This window comes from Salmo salar, unplaced genomic scaffold, assembly GCF_965601325.2.
Source record: "Salmo salar unplaced genomic scaffold, fSalSal1 ptg000384l, whole genome shotgun sequence".
In the NCBI taxonomy this organism is placed as follows: domain Eukaryota; kingdom Metazoa; phylum Chordata; class Actinopteri; order Salmoniformes; family Salmonidae; genus Salmo; species Salmo salar.
The window spans coordinates 325,777-345,316 of NW_027675369.1; the positions used below are offsets into that span (position 1 = coordinate 325,777).

At 40.7% G+C, this 19,540-nt stretch overlaps 3 protein-coding genes across 3 annotated transcripts; all 3 read right to left on the reverse strand.

Annotated features, from left to right (window-relative positions):
- Positions 1 to 428: 428 nt before the first annotated feature.
- LOC145875947 (tripartite motif-containing protein 14-like) lies at positions 429 to 10,129 on the reverse strand. The gene is made up of 6 exons (XM_082971720.1): positions 10,125 to 10,129; positions 8,423 to 8,614; positions 5,485 to 5,658; positions 3,678 to 3,851; positions 3,309 to 3,355; positions 429 to 2,909 (listed from the first exon to the last, which is right to left on the reverse strand). Exons 1-6 carry the CDS (start codon positions 10,127 to 10,129, stop codon positions 2,353 to 2,355), a joined length of 1,149 nt encoding a protein of 382 aa, XP_082827846.1. The 3' UTR covers positions 429 to 2,352.
- Positions 9,747 to 12,870, reverse strand: LOC145875940 (NLR family CARD domain-containing protein 3-like). Its single transcript, XM_082971712.1, has 2 exons — positions 10,901 to 12,870; positions 9,747 to 10,618 (listed from the first exon to the last, which is right to left on the reverse strand). Exons 1-2 carry the CDS (start codon positions 12,277 to 12,279, stop codon positions 10,384 to 10,386), a joined length of 1,614 nt encoding a protein of 537 aa, XP_082827838.1. The 5' UTR covers positions 12,280 to 12,870; the 3' UTR covers positions 9,747 to 10,383.
- Positions 12,871 to 13,016: 146 nt separating this feature from the next.
- Positions 13,017 to 17,026, reverse strand: LOC145875948 (uncharacterized). Its single transcript, XM_082971721.1, has 5 exons — positions 16,808 to 17,026; positions 14,668 to 14,811; positions 13,846 to 13,962; positions 13,434 to 13,518; positions 13,017 to 13,304 (listed from the first exon to the last, which is right to left on the reverse strand). The coding sequence occupies exons 2-5, from the start codon at positions 14,793 to 14,795 to the stop codon at positions 13,017 to 13,019; spliced, it is 618 nt and encodes a 205-aa protein (XP_082827847.1). The 5' UTR covers positions 14,796 to 14,811; positions 16,808 to 17,026.
- Positions 17,027 to 19,540: the final 2,514 nt, after the last annotated feature.

The window sequence follows — 19,540 nt, forward strand, 5'->3', positions numbered from 1 at the left end:
TTTCCACCTCTCTTCTTCCATCTATTACTGTACTGTCATATTGTGATCAATATTAAAACGTTTCCACCTCTCTTCTTCCATCTATTACTGTACTGTCATATTGTGATCAATATTAAAACATTTCCACCTCTCTTCTATCTATTACTGTACTGTCATATTGTGATCAATATTAAAACATTTCCACCTCTCTTCTATCTATTACTGTACTGTCATATTGTGATCAATATTAAAACATTTACACCTCTCTTCTATCTATTACTGTACTGTCATATTGTGATCAATATTAAAACATTTCCACCTCTTTTCTTCCATCTGGTTGATGACCCTTTATTAGTCACATCTGGCACATCATTTCATTCAGTTGAATTGAGTTTATACACAAACCAGATTGTTGTGTCAAGAATTTGACAAATAAACATTCTACAATATTTACAAACACCAAGAGTTTGAGTTTATTTTATTTTTACAGGGACAGTGCACATTAATCAACGTTTCAGTAAAAGTGCCGGTTTTAGCCAGCCGGCTAATTTTCAACCGCAGTCCCTGGGCAGGTTATTAAAAACAATTACAATATAGACAATCATTGAACAGTGAGCACACGCAGAGTAACATAGGACAAGCAAGACATAGCATACAGACAGAGCAACATAGGACAAGCAAGACACAGCATACAGACAGAGCAACATAGGACAAAAAGCAACAAGACAAAATCCATAAAAACAACAGTGTTTCCACACCTCACAAGCTCCAGACAACATGGAAAGTGGCAATACACAGCTAGTGATTATGTTCACAAATCTGATTGACCTTTAGCCATGTCTTCATGCAATTTGTGAAAGTGTGATATGTGGTGCAGTTATGTGTGTCTGATGGCAGTGTATTCCAGACATGGGACGCTCTCACAGAGAAAGCGGATTTACTAAAGGTGCTTTTCCTTAATAAGGGAACTATACAGTCACCTCTCATGGCAGACCTTGTGGATCTGCTGCCATATGTTTGGGTTTTCTGTTTAACAAAAGTACTGAGTGGAGGGGGAGCTAGGCCATTTAGGATCTGGAATACAAGACATGCGTCGGTGTATTGCACAAGATTTTCCCAACTCAGGAGCTCATGCTTTCTGAGGATGTAACAGTGATGATGGCTATTGGGCTTCCTATCGAGCACTTTGAGAGCCTGTTTGTAGACAGACTGAATAGGTTGTAATGTTGTATAGCAACTAGTCGGGTCCAACTAGTCAAGCAGTATGTTAAGTGGGGGAGTATCATTGATTTGAAATACAGTTTTGCTACCTCTGTGGTCAAACAATTTCGTATAAATCGGAAATTAGCTAGGTTGAATTTGGTTATTTGAATGACCTTTTTCACATGCTTTTTAAAAGAGAGGTTGGAATCAAGTATGATTCCAAGGTACTTAAAATCAGATACCACCTGGAGCTTCTCCCCTGACACATAGACATCTGGCTCAGTAGCATCTGTTGCCCTCTTTGTGAAGAACATGCAAACTGCTTTTTTCACATTGAGATGCAAACACGAGTCACTGAGCCACTTTGTAACCTGGACCATTACAGTAGTGAGTTCTTGTGCAGCTTGTTGTTTGCTCTTTGCATGCACATATATCACTGTATCATCTGCATACATTTGAACTTCAGACCCAGTGCAGACGGAAGGCAGATCATTAATGTACAGGCTGAACAGGAGGGGCCCCAGTATTGACCCTTGGGGCACGCCCACATCATAGCTAAGAGTGGGCGACAGCTCATTGCTCACTCTGACACACTGAGTTCTGCCTTCAAGGTATGATTTCATCCATCTCAAGGCGTCGGGGGAAAAGTAGAACTTGGACAATTTTGTGATGAGAACCTCATGGTTAACAGTATCGAAAGCCTTCCTTAGGTCCAGAAACACAGCCCCAACAACGCCCCCTTTGTCCATCTTGGACTTCACATTTTCCAGAAGAAAGCAGTTGGCCTTTTCTGTGGAGTGTTTCGCTCTGAAGCCAAACTGCATGGAGTGTAATGTGAAGGGGCTGTTGTTGAGGTGGGAAATCAGTTGTTCTGCTACACACTTTTCAACAACCTTCGACACTACAGGTAGTGTACTAATGGACCTGTAGTTACTCACGTCAGCAGGGTCGCCCAAGAAGCCAAATAACAACCATATCAATGATGTGTAAATGAAACCAGTTTTAACAACACAGTGTGGTGATTCATTATATTAATGACTATTAACTTAGGTGGTGTATTGTCATGAATATTTAGATATAATAATAATATTATATCTCATGACTAGAGAGATATTCTACATTGTTGCTCCAGTGTGTCTTACTGAACATGACCCTGATTAGAGTGAAACATCATGTTGTGTTTGACACAGGGACCACCTGACACAGGGACGCTGAGGCACCACAACCCCAAAGATGAAACCCTGGATAGAGGGGCTCAGTGAATGTGGAGGTGAATGTGATCAGGTGGGTCAGTGTGTCAGAGGAGGCTCTATAGAAGGACAGAGTGCCGGCTGACCAGTCCAGATACACTCCTACTCTGTGGGAGCTGGAGGAGGGGACGTCTATGAAGGTGGACTTCTTATTGTGCCTGGCTCTGTAACTGTTTTCAGAGCAGACCACACTCCAGGACTTGTCATTGAATCCAAGCCAACAGTCCTCACCCCCTTCTCTCCTGCTGATTCCTTTATATGCCACTCCTATATCAACCTCTCCCCCATTCCACTCTGCCTCCCAGTAACAGCGCCCAGTCAGACCCTCTCTACACAGCACCTCTCCACAGTGCTCAAATCTCTCTGGGTGATCAGGATACGGATGGTACTTTCCCATATGTGTCACCTTTTTGTTCTCCTCAGACAGAAAGCTGTATCTGAATACTGTGTTTGGGTCCAGTGTGAGATCACAGACATCTGATGGATGAAACCAGACACAATATTAGAAATCATCATCATTCACATTAGAATGTTAACTCACTTTTCACTAATTCATTTAATGTAGATGTTTCTAGGTATCAAAAGGAGAAGTTAAGGTAACTTGAGACTTGTTGAATGATCATATGTTATACTGTATGGTAATATAATACACACTTATTACCAATAATTACACACACACACACATTTCTTATGTAACACAAACTCGCCACACACACACACACACATTGTCAAATCAACTCTTTGTAAACTTTGGTGTCCCTGATTTCTGCTTCTGTAGAACTACAGATGATATTTAATATGACCAAGTAAGTAATGATGGTGGTCTTTGACTTTGACTTAACTTAAGACTTATTCTTAGCAGCAGTCAACACTCACATTTTCTATGTCCAGGTTTCATTCTGTTCTCTCCACCATGTTCCACACTGTAGCGGTAAGCAGAAGAACAGACAGTCATTGAGGGATACACCTGAACACACACCTGAACACACACACACACACACACACACACACACCTGAACACACACACACACACACACACACCTGAACACACACACACACACACACACACACACACACACACACACACACACACACACACACACACACACACACCACACACACACACACACACACACACACACACACACACAAACTTTGTCCAAGTGGTGGTCAGAATGTTTGTCTTAACTAGCCTGAAAAATCAAACATGTCTGATATGAACATTGACATAAACCCTCTACATACTTGAGTTTCTCCAGTCTGCAGTGTGGATCCTCCAGTCCAGCAGAGAGCAGTCTGACTCCTGAGTCTCCTGGGTGATTGTAGCTCAGGTCCAGCTCTCTCAGGTGTGAGGGGTTTGACCTCAGAGCTGAGACCAGAGAAGCACAGCCTTCCTCTGTGACTAGACAGCCTGACAGCCTGCAAAGAGTCAAATCATATTAAAATCACACTGCTATTCTTTGGTGGTGAAAATAGTGGCAGTATATTTCTTCAACACATTTAGATATATCAGTGTCATGAAACCTGCCATATCTATTCAGAAATTAATGTATCATATTATAAATTACTAATTATCAACGCTTTGCCTGCAGATAGAAACATGTATAGTACAAATATTTGAGTAGACTGACCAGACCAGTTTAAAAGCAGTATCAGTCAAAAGACAGACAGTGAGGTATCAGATTTAGATTGTATTGAGTATACAGTCCACACCATATCTATTTCGACAGTGAAGCTAACATTTTAAATGTGGCTCTAAACTCCAACATTTTGGATTTCAGATCAAATGTTTCATATGAGGTGACAGTATATAATGTCACCTTTTATTTGAGGATATTTTCATACATATCTGTTTCACCGTTTAGAAAAATGAAAGCACTTTATGTATCTAGTCCCCCTATTTAAAGAAGTCATACGTTTTCGGACCAATTCACTTAAAGTGTGTTAAATTAGTCAAAAGTTTAGTGTTTGGTCCCATATTCTTTGACTGCAATGACTACATCAAGCCTGTGACTGCCATGATTGAGAAAGATCATGAATAATAATGAGTGAGAGAGTTACCGAGGCTACAACAAAACATGCTAACCTCTCACCATTACCAATAACAGAGGCTACAACAAAACATGCTAACCTCTCACCATTACCAATAACAGAGGATACAACAAAACATGCTAACCTCTCACCATTACCAATAACAGATGCTACAACAAAACATGCTAACCTCTCACCATTACCAATAACAGAGGATACAACAAAACCTGCTAACCTCTCACCATTACCAATAACAGAGGATACAACAAAACCTGCTAACCTCTCACCATTACCAATAACAGAGGCTACAACAAAACATGCTAACCTCTCACCATTACCAATAACAGAGGATACAACAAAACCTGCTAACCTCTCACCATTACCAATAACAGAGGCTACAACAAAACATGCTAACCTCTCACCATTACCAATAACAGAGGATACAGCAAAACATGCTAACCTCTCACCATTACCAATAACAGAGGTTACAACAAAACATGCTAACCTCTCACCATTACCAATAACAGAGGCTACAACAAAACATGCTAACCTCTCACCATTACCAATAACAGAGGCTACAACAAAACATGCTAACCTCTCACCATTACCAATAACAGAGGCTACAACAAAACATGCTAACCTCTCACCATTACCAATAACAGAGGCTACAACAAAACATGCTAACCTCTCACCATTACCAATAACAGAGACTACAACAAAACATGCTAACCTCTCACCATTACCAATAACAGAGGATACAACAAAACATGCTAACCTCTCACCATTACCAATAACAGTGGCTACAACAAAACATGCTAACCTCTCACCATTACCAATAACAGTGGCTACAACAAAACATGCTAACCTCTCACCATTACCAATAACAGAGGCTACAACAAAACATGCTAACCTCTCACCATTACCAATAACAGAGGCTACAACAAAACAAGCTAACCTCTCACCATTACCAATAACAGAGGGTACAACGAAACACTTGTTGACCAACTACAGGAATACTGACCTCAGAGTCTCCAGTTTACAGTGTGGATCCTCCAGTCCAGCAGAGAGCAGCTCCACTCCTGAATCCTTCAGGTCATTGTTACTCAGGTCCAGCTCTCTCAGGTGTGAGGGGTTTGAACTGAGAACTGAGGCCAACACTTTACAGGATGTGTCTGTGAGTTTACAGCCAGTGAGTCTGCCAACACAGAAGAAATACAATGACAGACAGGTTGTATTAAAATGATACGCTTAGCTTTCTCTGTTTACGCTGTTACCCATTTACAAATAATGTGTTGGGTTTGACCTCAGAGCTGAGACCAGAGAAGCACAGCCTTCCTCTGTGACTAGACAGCCTGACAGCCTGCAAAGAGTCAAATCATATTAAAATCACACTGCTATCCTTTGGTGGTGAAAATAGTGGCAGTATATTTCTTCAACATATTCAGATATATCAGTCATGAAACCTGCCATATCTATTCAGAAATTAAGGTATCATATTAGAAATTACAAATTATCAAAGTTTTGCCTGCAGATAGAAACATATATAGTACAAATATTTGAGTAGACTGACCAGACCAGTTTAAAATCAGTATCAGTCAAAAGACAGACAGTGAGGTATCAGATTTAGATTGTATTGAGTATACAGTCCACACCATATCTATTTTGACAGTGAAGATAACATTTTAAATGTGGCTCTAAACTCCAACATTTTGGATTTCAGATCAAATGTTTCATATGAGGTGACAGTATAAAATGTCACCTTTTATTTGAGGATATTTTCATACATATTTGTTTCACCGTTTAGAAATGAAAGCAGTTCATGTATCTAGTCCCCCTATTTGAAGAAGTCATAAGTATTCTGACCAATTCATTTATAGTGTATTAAAGTAGTCAATAGATTAGTGTTTGGTTGTAAACTAGTTGGTCTTATTTGCAGTTTGTTTTGGTTGTGTTTTGCACCAATAATAAAATGGTGGATGATGACTGGATTAATCTTCTGTCTAAGTGAGTAGATAACATGTTTCTAAACACTAAATGAATCCTGATGATAACATGATTAATACAAATCATGAATGAATCATGAATAGTAATGATCAGGAAAGTTACAGAGGCTACAACAAAACATGCTAACCTCTCACCATTACCAATAACAGAGGATACAACAAAACATGCTAACCTCTCACCATTACCAATAACAGAGGATACAACAAAACATGCTAACCTCTCACCATTACCAATAACAGAGGCTACAACAAAACATGCTAACCTCTCACCATTACCAATAACAGAGGATACAACAAAACATGCTAACCTCTCACCATTACCAATAACAGAGGCTACAACAAAACATGCTAACCTCTCACCATTACCAATAACAGAGGCTACAACAAAACATGCTAACCTCTCACCATTATCAATAACAGAGGCTACAACAAAACATGCTAACCTCTCACCATTACCAATAACAGAGTCTACAACAAAACATGCTAACCTTTCACCATTACCAATTACAGATGCTACAACAAAACATGCTAACCTCTCACCGTTACCAATAACAGAGGATACAACAAAACATGCTAACCTCTCACCATTACCAATAACAGAGGCTAAAACAAAACATGCTAACCTCTCACCGTTACCAATAACAGAGGCTACAACAAAACATGCTAACCTCTCACCATTACCAATAACAGAGTCTACAACAAAACATGCTAACCTCTCACCATTACCAATAACAGAGGCTACAGCAAAATATGCTAACCTCTCACCATTACCAATAACAGAGGCTACAACAAAATATGCTAACCTCTCACCATTACCAATAACAGAGGCTACAACAAAACATGCTAACCTCTCACCATTACCAATAACAGAGGCTACAACAAAACATGCTAACCTCTCACCATTACCAATAACAGAGGCTACAACAAAACATGCTAACCTCTCACCATTACCAATAACAGAGGCTACAACAAAACATGCTAACCTCTCACCATTACCAATAACAGAGGCTACAACAAAACATGCTAACCTCTCACCATTACCAATAACAGAGGGGGTTTGATCTTTGTGCCTCCGTTTCTCATTTATCATCATTCACGATTCATTCATGGTTATTCATAATCATGGTAGCATCCACATGAATGTAGAAGTCACTGACAATAGAAGTGAAGTGACTCCAAAATGACAGGACATTATTTACTATTCAGTATCCATTAGGAAAAACATCATCCAAAACACAACCAAGACCAACTGCAAATGAATTCAACAAGTTAGTAGAATCACAAGCCTCACTGCAGGTGTCAGGAATCCCGCTTCCTGAGTCTGTTTCTGCCTGAGCTGACTGTTTTCTGTTTGGAGTCTAAGGGTGCGTTCAGAAACCTATCTGGTTGCTAGGCGACGAAGTTAGGCGGGAGATCTAGTGATTACCCTACACCTGCATCTCATCAACCTTCTGCACACCTGGTCCTGATCATCACCTCTTCATAAGCCCTGAGCTGACATCCATTCCCTGCTGGATCGTTAGCAACGAACAGCCTCATGTTTCCTGAGCTAGCCTTGTTGTTTTGTTCTTGTTACTGGTTACTCCCCCCCCCGTTTACTCTGTCTACAGTCATCCTCCCGGAACATTCAACTCCCTTGACTGGCCGTCGGTGGATACAGTGACGTCATTGAATCCACCCATCTACTCTCATCAACTCACCTCCGCTGCCGCTCCGTCTCCTGGATCACTCAAATTACACATCAAGACTACCAATAAATACTCACCTTCATTTTACTCACCTGGTCTGCTTCTGGGTTCTGTCTTAGAGAAACATGACAGCAGGCATGGAATATGGGACAACATGCTAAACTTATGACTACTTTAATACACTATTAGTAATATGTCCGAATAATTACGACTTTTTCAAATGGGAGAACTACATGCATAAAGTACTTTCATATCTGATAATACTGACCTCAGAGTCTCCAGTTTACAGTGGGGATTCCCTAGTCCAGCAGAGAGCAGCTTCACGCCTGAATCCTTCAGGTCATTGTTACTCAGATCCAACTCTCTCAGGTGTGAGGGGTTTAACCTCAGAGCTGAGACCAGAGAATCACAGCCTTCCTCTGTGACTCCACAGCCTGACAGCCTGACAAAGAGATCATGACTTCAAACACATTGTTAACCTGTTAGGAATAGGGGGCAGTATTGACACTCCTGGATAAAAAACATACCCGATTTAATCTGGTTACCACTCCTACCCAGTAACTAGAATATGCATATACTTATTGCATATGGATAGAAAACACCCTACATTTTCTAAAACTGTTTGAATGGTGTCTGTGAGTATAACAGAACTCAAATGGCAGGTCAAAACCTGAGAGATTCCTTTACAGGAAGTGGCCTGTCTGACCATTTCTTGAACTTCTTTTCCATCTCTATCATTTACTAAGGATCTCTGCTCTAACGTGACACTTCCCACGTCGTCCATAGGCGCTCAGAGCCCGGGAAAAAACAGAATGTCGTCATTCCAGCCCCAGGCTGAAACACATGATCGCCTTTCTCAAGTGGCCGATCAAGGGACACTGGGCTTATGCGCGTGACCCCGACCGCCCCCGCCTTTGGGATTTTTTCCTCTGTTTGCCGAAAAGGAGATTCCCTGTCGGAATATTATCGCTTTTCTACGAGAAAAATGTCGTAAAAATTTATTTTAAACAGCGGTTGACATGCTTCGAAGTACGGTAATGGAATATTTAGAATTTTATTGTCACGAATTGCGCAATGCGCGCGACACTTCTTTAATATTTCGGATAGTGTCTGGAACGCACGAACAAAATGCCGCTATTCGGATATAACGATGGATTATTTTGGACCAAACCAACATTTGTTATTGAAGTAGCAGTCCTGGGTGTGCATTCTGACGAAGACAACAAAAGGTAATCAAACTTTTATAATAGTAAATATGATTATGGTGAGTGCTAAACTTGCCGGGTGTCTAAATAGCGAGCCCGTGATGCCTGGGCTATGTACTTAGAATATTGCAAAATGTGCTTTCACCAAAAAGCTATTTTAAAATCGGACATATCGAGTGCATAGAGGAGGTCTGTATCTATAATTCTTAAAATAATTGTTATGCTTTTTGTGAACGTTTATCGTGAGTAATTTAGTAAAATGTTAGCGAATTCCCCGGAAGTTTGCGGGGGGTATGCTAGTTCTGAACGTCACATGCTAATGTAAAAAGCTGGTTTTTGATATAAATATGAACTTGATTGAACAAAACATGCATGTATTGTATAACATAATGTCCTAGGGTTGTCATCTGATGAAGATCATCAAAGGTGAGTGCTGCATTTAGCTGTCTTCTGGGTTTTGGTGACATTATATGCTGGCTTGAAAAATGGGTGTCTGATTATTTCTGGCTTGGTACTCTGCTGACATAATCTAATGTTTTGCTTTCGTTGTAAAGCCTTTTTGAAATCGGACAGTGTGGTTAGATTAACGAGAGTCTTGTCTTGAAATGGCTGTAAAATAGTCATATGTTTGAGAAATTGAAGTAATAGGATTTTTAAGGTTTTGAAAATCGCGCCACAGGCTGGCGCAAGCGTCCCACCTAGCCCATAGAGGTTAATTTAGTGTAGAAGGACAATGGCAGATGCATTTGGTTAATTCTCCCAAACAACATATATATTCTTCTTCTGTGTCCTAGAATTGTATGGTCATATTGTTATACTAATGTGAAAATCAATGCATTTATTCACACACACACACACACACACACACACACACACACACACACACACACACACACACACACACACACACACACACACACACACACACACACACACACACACACACACACACACACACGACACACACACACTGGACACACAGTCAGCATATAACTTTGTCCAAGTGGTGGTCAGAATGTTTGTATTACCTAGCCTGAAAAGTCAAACATGTCTGATATGAACATTGACATAAACCCTCTACATACTTGAGTTTCTCCAGTCTGCAGTGTGGATCCTCCAGTCCAGCAGAGAGCAGTCTGACTCCTGAGTCTCCTGGGTGATTGTAGCTCAGGTCCAGCTCTCTCAGGTGTGAGGGGTTTGACATCAGAGCTGAGACCAGAGAAGCACAGCCTTCCTCTGTGACTCCACAGCCTGACAGCCTGCAACGAGATCATCATGACTTCACAAACACACTGTTTAGTTAACACCAGTAGTGTTGAAGGAAAATGGAAGATGCATTTGGTTTATTCTCTCAAACAACATATAGATTCATCTTCCGTCAGCTACAATTGTATGGTCATATTGTTATACTAATGTGAAAATCAATGCATTTATTCAATGTTTTCAATGTAATATTATACACATATTATAATGCATATTTTTCTTTAACCTGAATATTTCTTCCTGATGATTAGTTTTTATATGTCATTTTATGTACTCACAGAAATGCACTGGAGGCTTTGAACACTGGCAGCAGCCTCAGAAGACCTTCCTCTGATCTGGAGTATTTCTTCAGGTCAAACACATCCAGCTCCTTTTCTGAAGTCAGCAACACAAAGACCAGAGCTGACAACTGTGCAGGTGACAGATTGGGTTCTGAGAGACTTCCTGAGCTCAGGAAGCTTTGGATCTCCTGCACTAGAGAATGGTCATTCAGTTCATTCAGACAGTGGAACAGATTGATGCACCTCTCTGGAGAGGGATTCTCCCTGATCTTCTCCTTGATGTAGTTCACTGTGTCTTCATGGCTCTGTGAGCTGCTTCTTGTCTTTGTCAGTAGACCTCGTAAGTGCTTCTGATTGGACTCCAGTGAGAGGCCCAGAAGGAAGCGGAGGAAAAGGTCCAGGTTTCCCATCTCACTGTGTAAGGCTTTATCCACAGCACTCTTGTAGAAAGAAACTTCAGGCTTTCTGAACAGCGCAGAAAGGTTCCTGGACGTTGATTGCGGTTCGGCCATTAGATTCTCATTGTTGTTGATGAATGAGAGGAACACATATACAGCAGCCAGAAACTCCTGAATGCTCAGATGAACGAAGCAGTACACCTTGTCTTGGTACAGAACACATTCCTCTTTAAAGATCTGTGTGCACAATCCTGAGTACACTGAGGCTTCATTGACATCAATGCCAGCCTCTTTCAGGTCTTCTTCATAGAAAATCAGATTGCCATTCACAAGCTGTTGAAAAGCCAGTTTTCCCAGTGACAGAATGCTCTCTTTATTCCAGTGTGGACCTGTCTCTTCTTTCCCAAGATACTTTTCATTCTTCTGTTTGGTATAAAACTCCACAAGGTGTGTGTACATCTCAGTCAGAGTCTTGGGCATCTCTTCTCTCTTATGTTTCAGCATGTGTTCGAGGACTGTTGCAGAAATCCAACAGAAGACTGGAATGTGGCACATGATGTGGAGGCTCCTTGATGTCTTTATGTGTGAGATGATTCTGCTGGCCAGGTCCTCATCACTGAATCTCTTTCTGAAGTACTCCTCCTTCTGTGGGTCATTGAACCCTCGTACCTCTGTCACCTGGTCAACACACCCTGAAGGGATCTTATTGGCTGCTGCAGGTCGGGTAGTTATCCAGAGGAGAGCAGAGGGAAGCAGATTTCCCTTGATGAGATTTGTCAGCAGAACATCCACTGAGGTTGACTCTGTGACGTCACAACAGATCTTGTTCTTCTGGAAGTCTAGGGGCAGTCGGCACTCATCCAGACCATCAAAGATGAACACAACTTTGTATTTGTCGTAGTTAGAGATTCTTGATTGTTTGGTTTCCATTAAGAAGTGATTAAGAAGTTCAATGAAAGTGTGTTTTTCCCCTTTCATCAAATTCAGCTCCCGAAAAGGGAATGAAAATACAAATTGAACATCCTGATTTGCTTTTCCTTCAGCCCAGTCCAGAATGAACTTCTGCACAGAGACTGTTTTTCCAATGCCAGCGACTCCCTTTGTCAGCACAGTTCTGATACGTTTGTCTTGTCCAGTTAAGGGTTTGAAGATGTCGTTACATTTGATTGCAGTCTCTGGTCTTGCATGTTTCCTGGTTGTTGTCTCAATCTGTCTCAGCTCATGTTCATTATTGACCTCTCCTGTTCCACCCTCTGTGATGTAGAGCTCTGTGTAGATCTTATTGAGAAGTGTTGGGTTTCCTTGTTTAGCGATCCCCTCAAATACACATTGAAACTTCTTCTTTAGATTAGATTTGAGTTCACGTTGGCAAATCACAGCAAGCTCATCTGAATGAAGAAATAACACAGAGGATATTAATATTACGTCTGTTTTAATGTCTACAGTATTGAAGGACTGTTAAAGTTTTAAAATAATAATTTATTCTCTTAAGTGACTGTATAAATGTATCAATGTTTTCTTAATGCATTACAGACTGGTGTGACTGATTATATTATTATTGGTGTTATTGATGGTATTATTAATGTTGTCTCTCTCTGTCTCTCTCTCTAAATTAATCAACACAACACATCCCTTCTGCTACTTGATGAGGTCACAAGGTGTTGTGTTAAGGTTGCTACAATATCATTGAGTTACACAGCTACTTTAGCTGTACTTTAGCTACAGCTTTTAAATGTTATAAAACAGCATTCAACATGAGGCAGACAGATCTTACATTTCTCCAGTGTGTCAGCAAGCTCCTTCTGGTTCATTTTCCTCAGGACGTGCAGTGTGATCTTCAGAGCCCCCTCTCTGGCACTGCTCTCCTGCTTCTCATCTTCAGCATCCACCACTTCCTCATCCTGCTTCTGACTCTCAAAGCCTTCTGGGAGTTCAGGACCAAGAATCCTCTTGAACATCTTCAGCTCGTTCTTCACAAATGTCATCATTTTCTCTTCAAGCAACTAAAATAAATCAAGTAAATAAGTTAAGCAAGAGAAGAAATGCTTTCTCATTAACACAATAATGAATAATTGACAGATCAACTTTACTTGAAGTAAACAAAAACAAATGTTCATAACAGGACCACATACACTGAATATAGAGTCCAGGTCTGTTTGATGACTCTGGGAAGACTGACCACTGAGAATCTCTGACTCTGATCTATCCTGTTGGTTTCTGTGGACAAAACATGAGATTACAGTACACACACACACACACACACACACACACACACACACACACACACACACACACACACACACACACACACACACACCACACACACACACACACACACACACACACACACACACACACACACACACACACACACACACACACACACACACACACACACACACTGTTTTAGGACTATGAAAATGGACTAAAGGATTAGTCTATGGATTATGAAAACAACAAAAAGAAATGTGAAAATGGGAGAGGAGAAATGACTAGAGACAGTGTTGTTTAACTCACTGACCATGACCCATGAGTTCTTCTTACCTTTGTTCAGTAGAAAAGTCTCCCTCTCTAAAGTATATAGGTTCAAACATAGACTGGTCACTCTTCATGGACACACAGCTGGGTACAGGGGAGGCTGGTCTCTCCTGCTTGATTGGTCTTCAACACAACAGAGACAAACATCACATCTCTCATCTACTCTGATCTCAGATGGGGAAACATATGAAGAGTTCCAAAACGCAACATATCACTTTACAGAAATGAGCTTTTATTGTTTAAAGAAATTATGTATTAATTATTACATCTCTCACAGACAAGGATTTGTTTAAAATCTGTCACTTGATGGTTTCATTTCAGAGAGACAAAAATCATGTTTTTTTATGCAAAATGCTATATATCTCCCTCACTCTCAAATGAGACCGACCAGCTCATTTTGGTAATTAACTAAATAACTACATATATAGTGATTTTGGTTTATGTCAGTTTAATTGTTTGTTATGGTAGAAGTTGTTATTTTATGATTGTAAGTGATACAATTAACTAGTAATTCTCAGTAATTACTACTTTAGTAAGGAATAACAAATTTTTTTCAGCACTACTGCAGTTGCTAAATAATTCCAATAGATGGGAACATAAGACCACAATGACATTTCAGAATATTAGTTTAGTTTTCTCCCTGGATACACCACCACTCCCCACGCTTCCTGCAGAACCCCTGCAGTACCTCCGCAGACCCCGGATTGAGAACCCCTGATTTAGCAGATGCTCTTATCCAGAGAGATTTACAGTAAGTGCATTCACCTTAAGATAGCTAATTATTTAGGAAATAAACTAAATCAATTCTTCATAAAATTGTCATCTTACCGCTTAGCTTTGGTGTCATGTCCCCCAGAGAGACGCATTTTAGAGGCAGGGCCCCCCTCCTCTATCTCCCCAGAGAGACTCATTTTAGAGGCAGAGCCCCCCTCCTCTCTCTCCCCAGAGAGACTCATTTTAGAGCACTGACCCCTGTAAACAGAGATCCAGCATGTTGGTTGTGGTTAACACAGTGACAACTAAACAGAGATCCAGCATGTTGGTTGTGGTCAACACAGTGACAATTAAACAGAGATCCAGCATGTTGGTTGTGGTTAACACAGTGACAACTAAACAGAGATCCAGCATGTTGGTTGTGGTCAACACAGTAACAACTCAACAGAGATCCAGCATGTTGGTTGTGGTTAACACAGTGACAACTAAACAGAGATCCAGCATGTTGGTTGTGGTTAACACAGTGACAACTAAACAGAGATCCAGCATGTTGGTTGTGGTTAACACAGTGACAACTAAACAGAGATCCAACATGTTGGTTGTGGTCAACACAGTGACAACTAAACAGAGATCCAGCATGTTGGTTGTGGTCAACACAGTGACTAATTCTTGAATGTCAATTGTTCTCATTCATTCATTATCTCTTTGAGAAATATATTTTTAACAACTTTCTCTTTTACTTCACTACATTCATAAAGAAAATTATGTACTTTTTACTCCATACATTTTCCCTGACACCCAAAAGTACTTGTTACATGTTGAATGCTTAGCAGGACAGAAAACGGTCCAATTTGAACACTTATCAAGAGAACATCCCTACTGTCTCTGATCTGGAGGACTCACTAAACAGAGAACATCCCTGGTCATCCCTACTGCCTCTGATCTGGAGGACTCACTAAACAGAGAACATCCCTGGTCATCCCTACTTGCCTCTGATCTGGAGGACTCACTAAACAGAGAACATCCCTGGTCATCCCTACTGTCTCTGATCTGGAGGACTCACTAAACAGAGAACATCCCTGGTCATCCCTACTGCCTCTGATCTGAAGGACTCACTAAACAGAGAACATCCCTGGTCATCCCTGCCTCTGATCTGGAGGACTCACTAAACACAAATGCTTCATTTTTAAATGATGTCTGAGTGTTGGAGTGTGACCCTGGCTATCCGTAAATTAAAATAACAAGAAAATTGTGCCGTCTGGTTTGCTTAATAAAAGGAATTTTAAATTATCACTCCTTTACTTTTACTATTGATGCTTAAGTATATTTTAGCAATTACATTTACTTTTGATACTTAATTATATTTGAAACCAAATACTTTGACTTTTACTGAAGAAGTATTTTACTGGGTGACTTTCACTTTTACTTGAGTCATTTTCTATAAAGGTATCTTTACTTTTACTCCAGTATGAGAATTGAGTACTTTTTCCACCACTGTTCTAACGTTCTAGAGACATATGAGCCACAGTTTCAACAGACATTTTGTAACTGCGTGGGCTACAAAGTTACTTTCAATTTCATATAAGGAAATAAAGCAACGGCCACTGGGTGAATTCGTTTTGCATTGCCCGGCTCCCCGGGTGCGCAGAGTTTACGCATTTTAGACCATTCCATTGTTCCTTAAAATAAAACTCCACTCACCTGTAGCACCGGGCCATGCAAAACGAACTTCCCACTGTCGCAGGGCACTGAGACACAGAGTTCTAAACCCAGACGCGTTTCTTCAAGACATCTCTCTTACGTTATTTTAGCTAAACATATAATTTACTCGTAACCACGTTTAGCTGTGTTTTTTCCTCCAAAACGTGAGTTACTGTAGGACTTTAATAATTGTTAACAGGCCTACAAACCCAAAAGGTTTTAATTTGAGAATGTTAATTTGTATGTCTCAAATATTAAACTGTCTTAAATATTTAATGATTAGTTGAATCAGGTGTGTAAGTGCTGGTAAGAACAAAATGATTGAGAAACCCTGAGATAAACATAAAACCATATAATGTAAAAGCTCCTCCACCATCTTTACCAGACGTTTTACTGATAACATGTAGACCTACTGATTAGTTTCCACTTTGAAAACTGCTGTCTGTCAGCAACTCAGCTCAAGTAGCAGTTCTACTAACTAGTAATATCTCATTCCTAGTATTCATTCTCTTACTCTGTCCATTAGAATAAATTAATGTTCAGAAATACTTACTTTATTTTTCAATAATCTCCATATAGTGTCTTCTGCTCTGTCGTCTCAAAATGGATCCTGAACAAAAGAACAACTTTACTTTCGGTTTCAATCAGCCGTCTCCCCACCCTGAAAATAAAGTGTTTTATTGGTATCATCCACTAGATGGCAGTAAACACCTGCTGAACCTAGACTTTACAACAATGTGTTCTGTTTTATACAGGCAGTGTCCCAGAGGAGGAGTGCTGATCTAGGATCAGGTCCCCCTCTCCATGTAATCTGATTCATTATGATCTAAGATCAGGTCCCTCCTCTCCATGTAATCTGATTCATTATGATCTAGGATCAGGTCCCCCCTCTCCATGTAATCTGATTCATTATGGTCTAGGATCAGGTCCCTCCTCTCCATGTAATCTGATTCATTATGATCTAGGATCAGGTCCCCCCTCTCCATGTAATCTGATTCATTATGATCTAGGACCAGGTCCCCCTCTCCATGTAATCTGATTCATTATGATCTAGGATCAGGTCCCCCTCTCCATGTAATCTGATTCATTATGATCTAGGATCAGGTCCCCCCTCTCCATGTAATCTGATTCATTATGGTCTAGGATCAGGTCCCTCCTCTCCATGTAATCTGATTCATTATGATCTAGGATCAGGTCCCCCCTCTCCATGTAATCTGATTCATTATGATCTAGGACCAGGTCCCCCTCTCCATGTAATCTGATTCATTATGATCTAGGATCAGGTCCCCCTCTCCATGTAATCTGATTCATTATGATCTAGGATCAGGTCCCCCCTCTCCATGTAATCTGATTCATTATGATCTAGGATCGGGTCCCCCCTCTCCATGTAATCTGATTCATTATGATCTAGGATCAGGTCCCCCCTCTCCATGTAATCTGATTCATTATGATCTAGGATCAGGTCCCTCCTCTCCATGTAATCTGATTCATTATGATCTAGGACCAGGTCCCCCTCTCCATGTAATCTGATTCATTATGATCTAGGATCAGGTCCTTCCTCTTCTTGAGAGAACTAATCCAAAATGAGTCGAACTAACCCAAAATTAGTCGAAAGGCTAAGGGATTCTCTTCCTGAGAAGAAGCTGACAGCCTTCAAACAGAGCAAAAAAAGTGGTCCCAGAAAATATGTCAAAATGAATAAAAAAAATGATACAGCTGTCTTTAATAAGATCAAACTGAACTAACTGCTATCTTGAAATGTTGAAAATTGTTTTTAAATCGCTCAGTCTTATCACTCAATATGAGTCAAAATCTGTCACTTCCAGGAGTGCTCATTTGTCAAAAATGAAAAAATGAAAAAAATAACAACTCACAGCTGTGTTAATAGACCCAACTCAAACATCTGCTATCTTGAAATGTCCAAAAAAGGTATTTAAATGGGCCTACCAGTAGGGCTGGGCGATATATCGATATAAAAAATATATCGATATATTTTAAATGTGATATGAAATTAGACCATTTCGCATATATCGATATAGTTGAAATTTGCGCTTTGATCCTTGCTCCAAGCAAGCTGCAGACCCGGAGCTCTCTGCGCTGCTCCCCGCGCCTCCTCTTTCATGCACAGAGGGCGGAGGGGCAGGAACAGACACTTCAACAAACATGGAGGAAGCAACAGCGTCTGCGGAGCGTTTTGACGAGGAATTGGTTAGTAAAAGAAAAAGCATTGGCTCAGTAATTTGGAGATGGTTCAGATTCAAAGTATCAGATGAGCAACAAAATCACGTTATATGTAGGCAGTGCCATAAAAAAAGTTACAGCCAGGGGTGGAAGCACTACAAATCTTTTTCAACACCTAAAACAGTGGCACAAACTGCAATACGAAGAGTGTGTGAAACTGCGCGCTGCAGAAGCCCCAGCCGCAAGCCGTCGACAACCCGAAAAAGCTCCAGCCCCGAAACAAAGCTCACTGCAAACTTCATTTTCCCGCAGTGTGCCTTTATGAAAAGAAAATTGGCAAGTGGTGTACTATAACTACAGCGGTGTCCTATCACATTGCTAAAGATATGGTCCCTGTTGCAACTGTGGAACAAGTCGGATTCAAAAAAGCTACTGAAAACTATGGACCCGAGATATGAGCTTCCCAACTACTTTACACGAGAAGCACTGCCACAAATGTCCACTGAAGTCAGGCAGAGCCTTGCTGACCGGCTCGCTAACGGGACCCATTTTGGCGTTGACCAGCGATATGTGGGTCGAGCAGGACAATGTGAGCCTTACATGAAGCGTGACATGTTCACTTCATTCAACGACTGGGGGAGATGAAAACAGCGTCGTGTCTCCAAAACAAGTTATTTCCCCCCAGGATCATACCGGTGAGCATATAGCTGAGGCCTCGCAGGACGCAAGCTGGGAAACTCCAAGAAAAGCATCCGGTTGCTATAACAACCGTCAACGGGAGCGACGTGGTCAGAGCGGTGGAGCTGAACGATGAGGATGCAGTGCTTCGGTCAGACTACACTTGGCTATTGGGGAGTGCAGTGTTTTAAGGAGTATTCACATATTTTACTTTAACCTGTTGGGGCTACAGGTTAGCAATGAACCCCGAGACGGGATTACTAACAAGGCTGGAAATTCAAAACATCAAAAATCTAATAATTTCAATTTCTCAAACAATCAACTATTTTACACAATTTAAAAGATAAACATCTCCTTAATCTAACCACATTGTTCGATTTTCAAAGAGGCTTTACGGCAAAAGCATAAAGTTAGATTATGTTAGGAC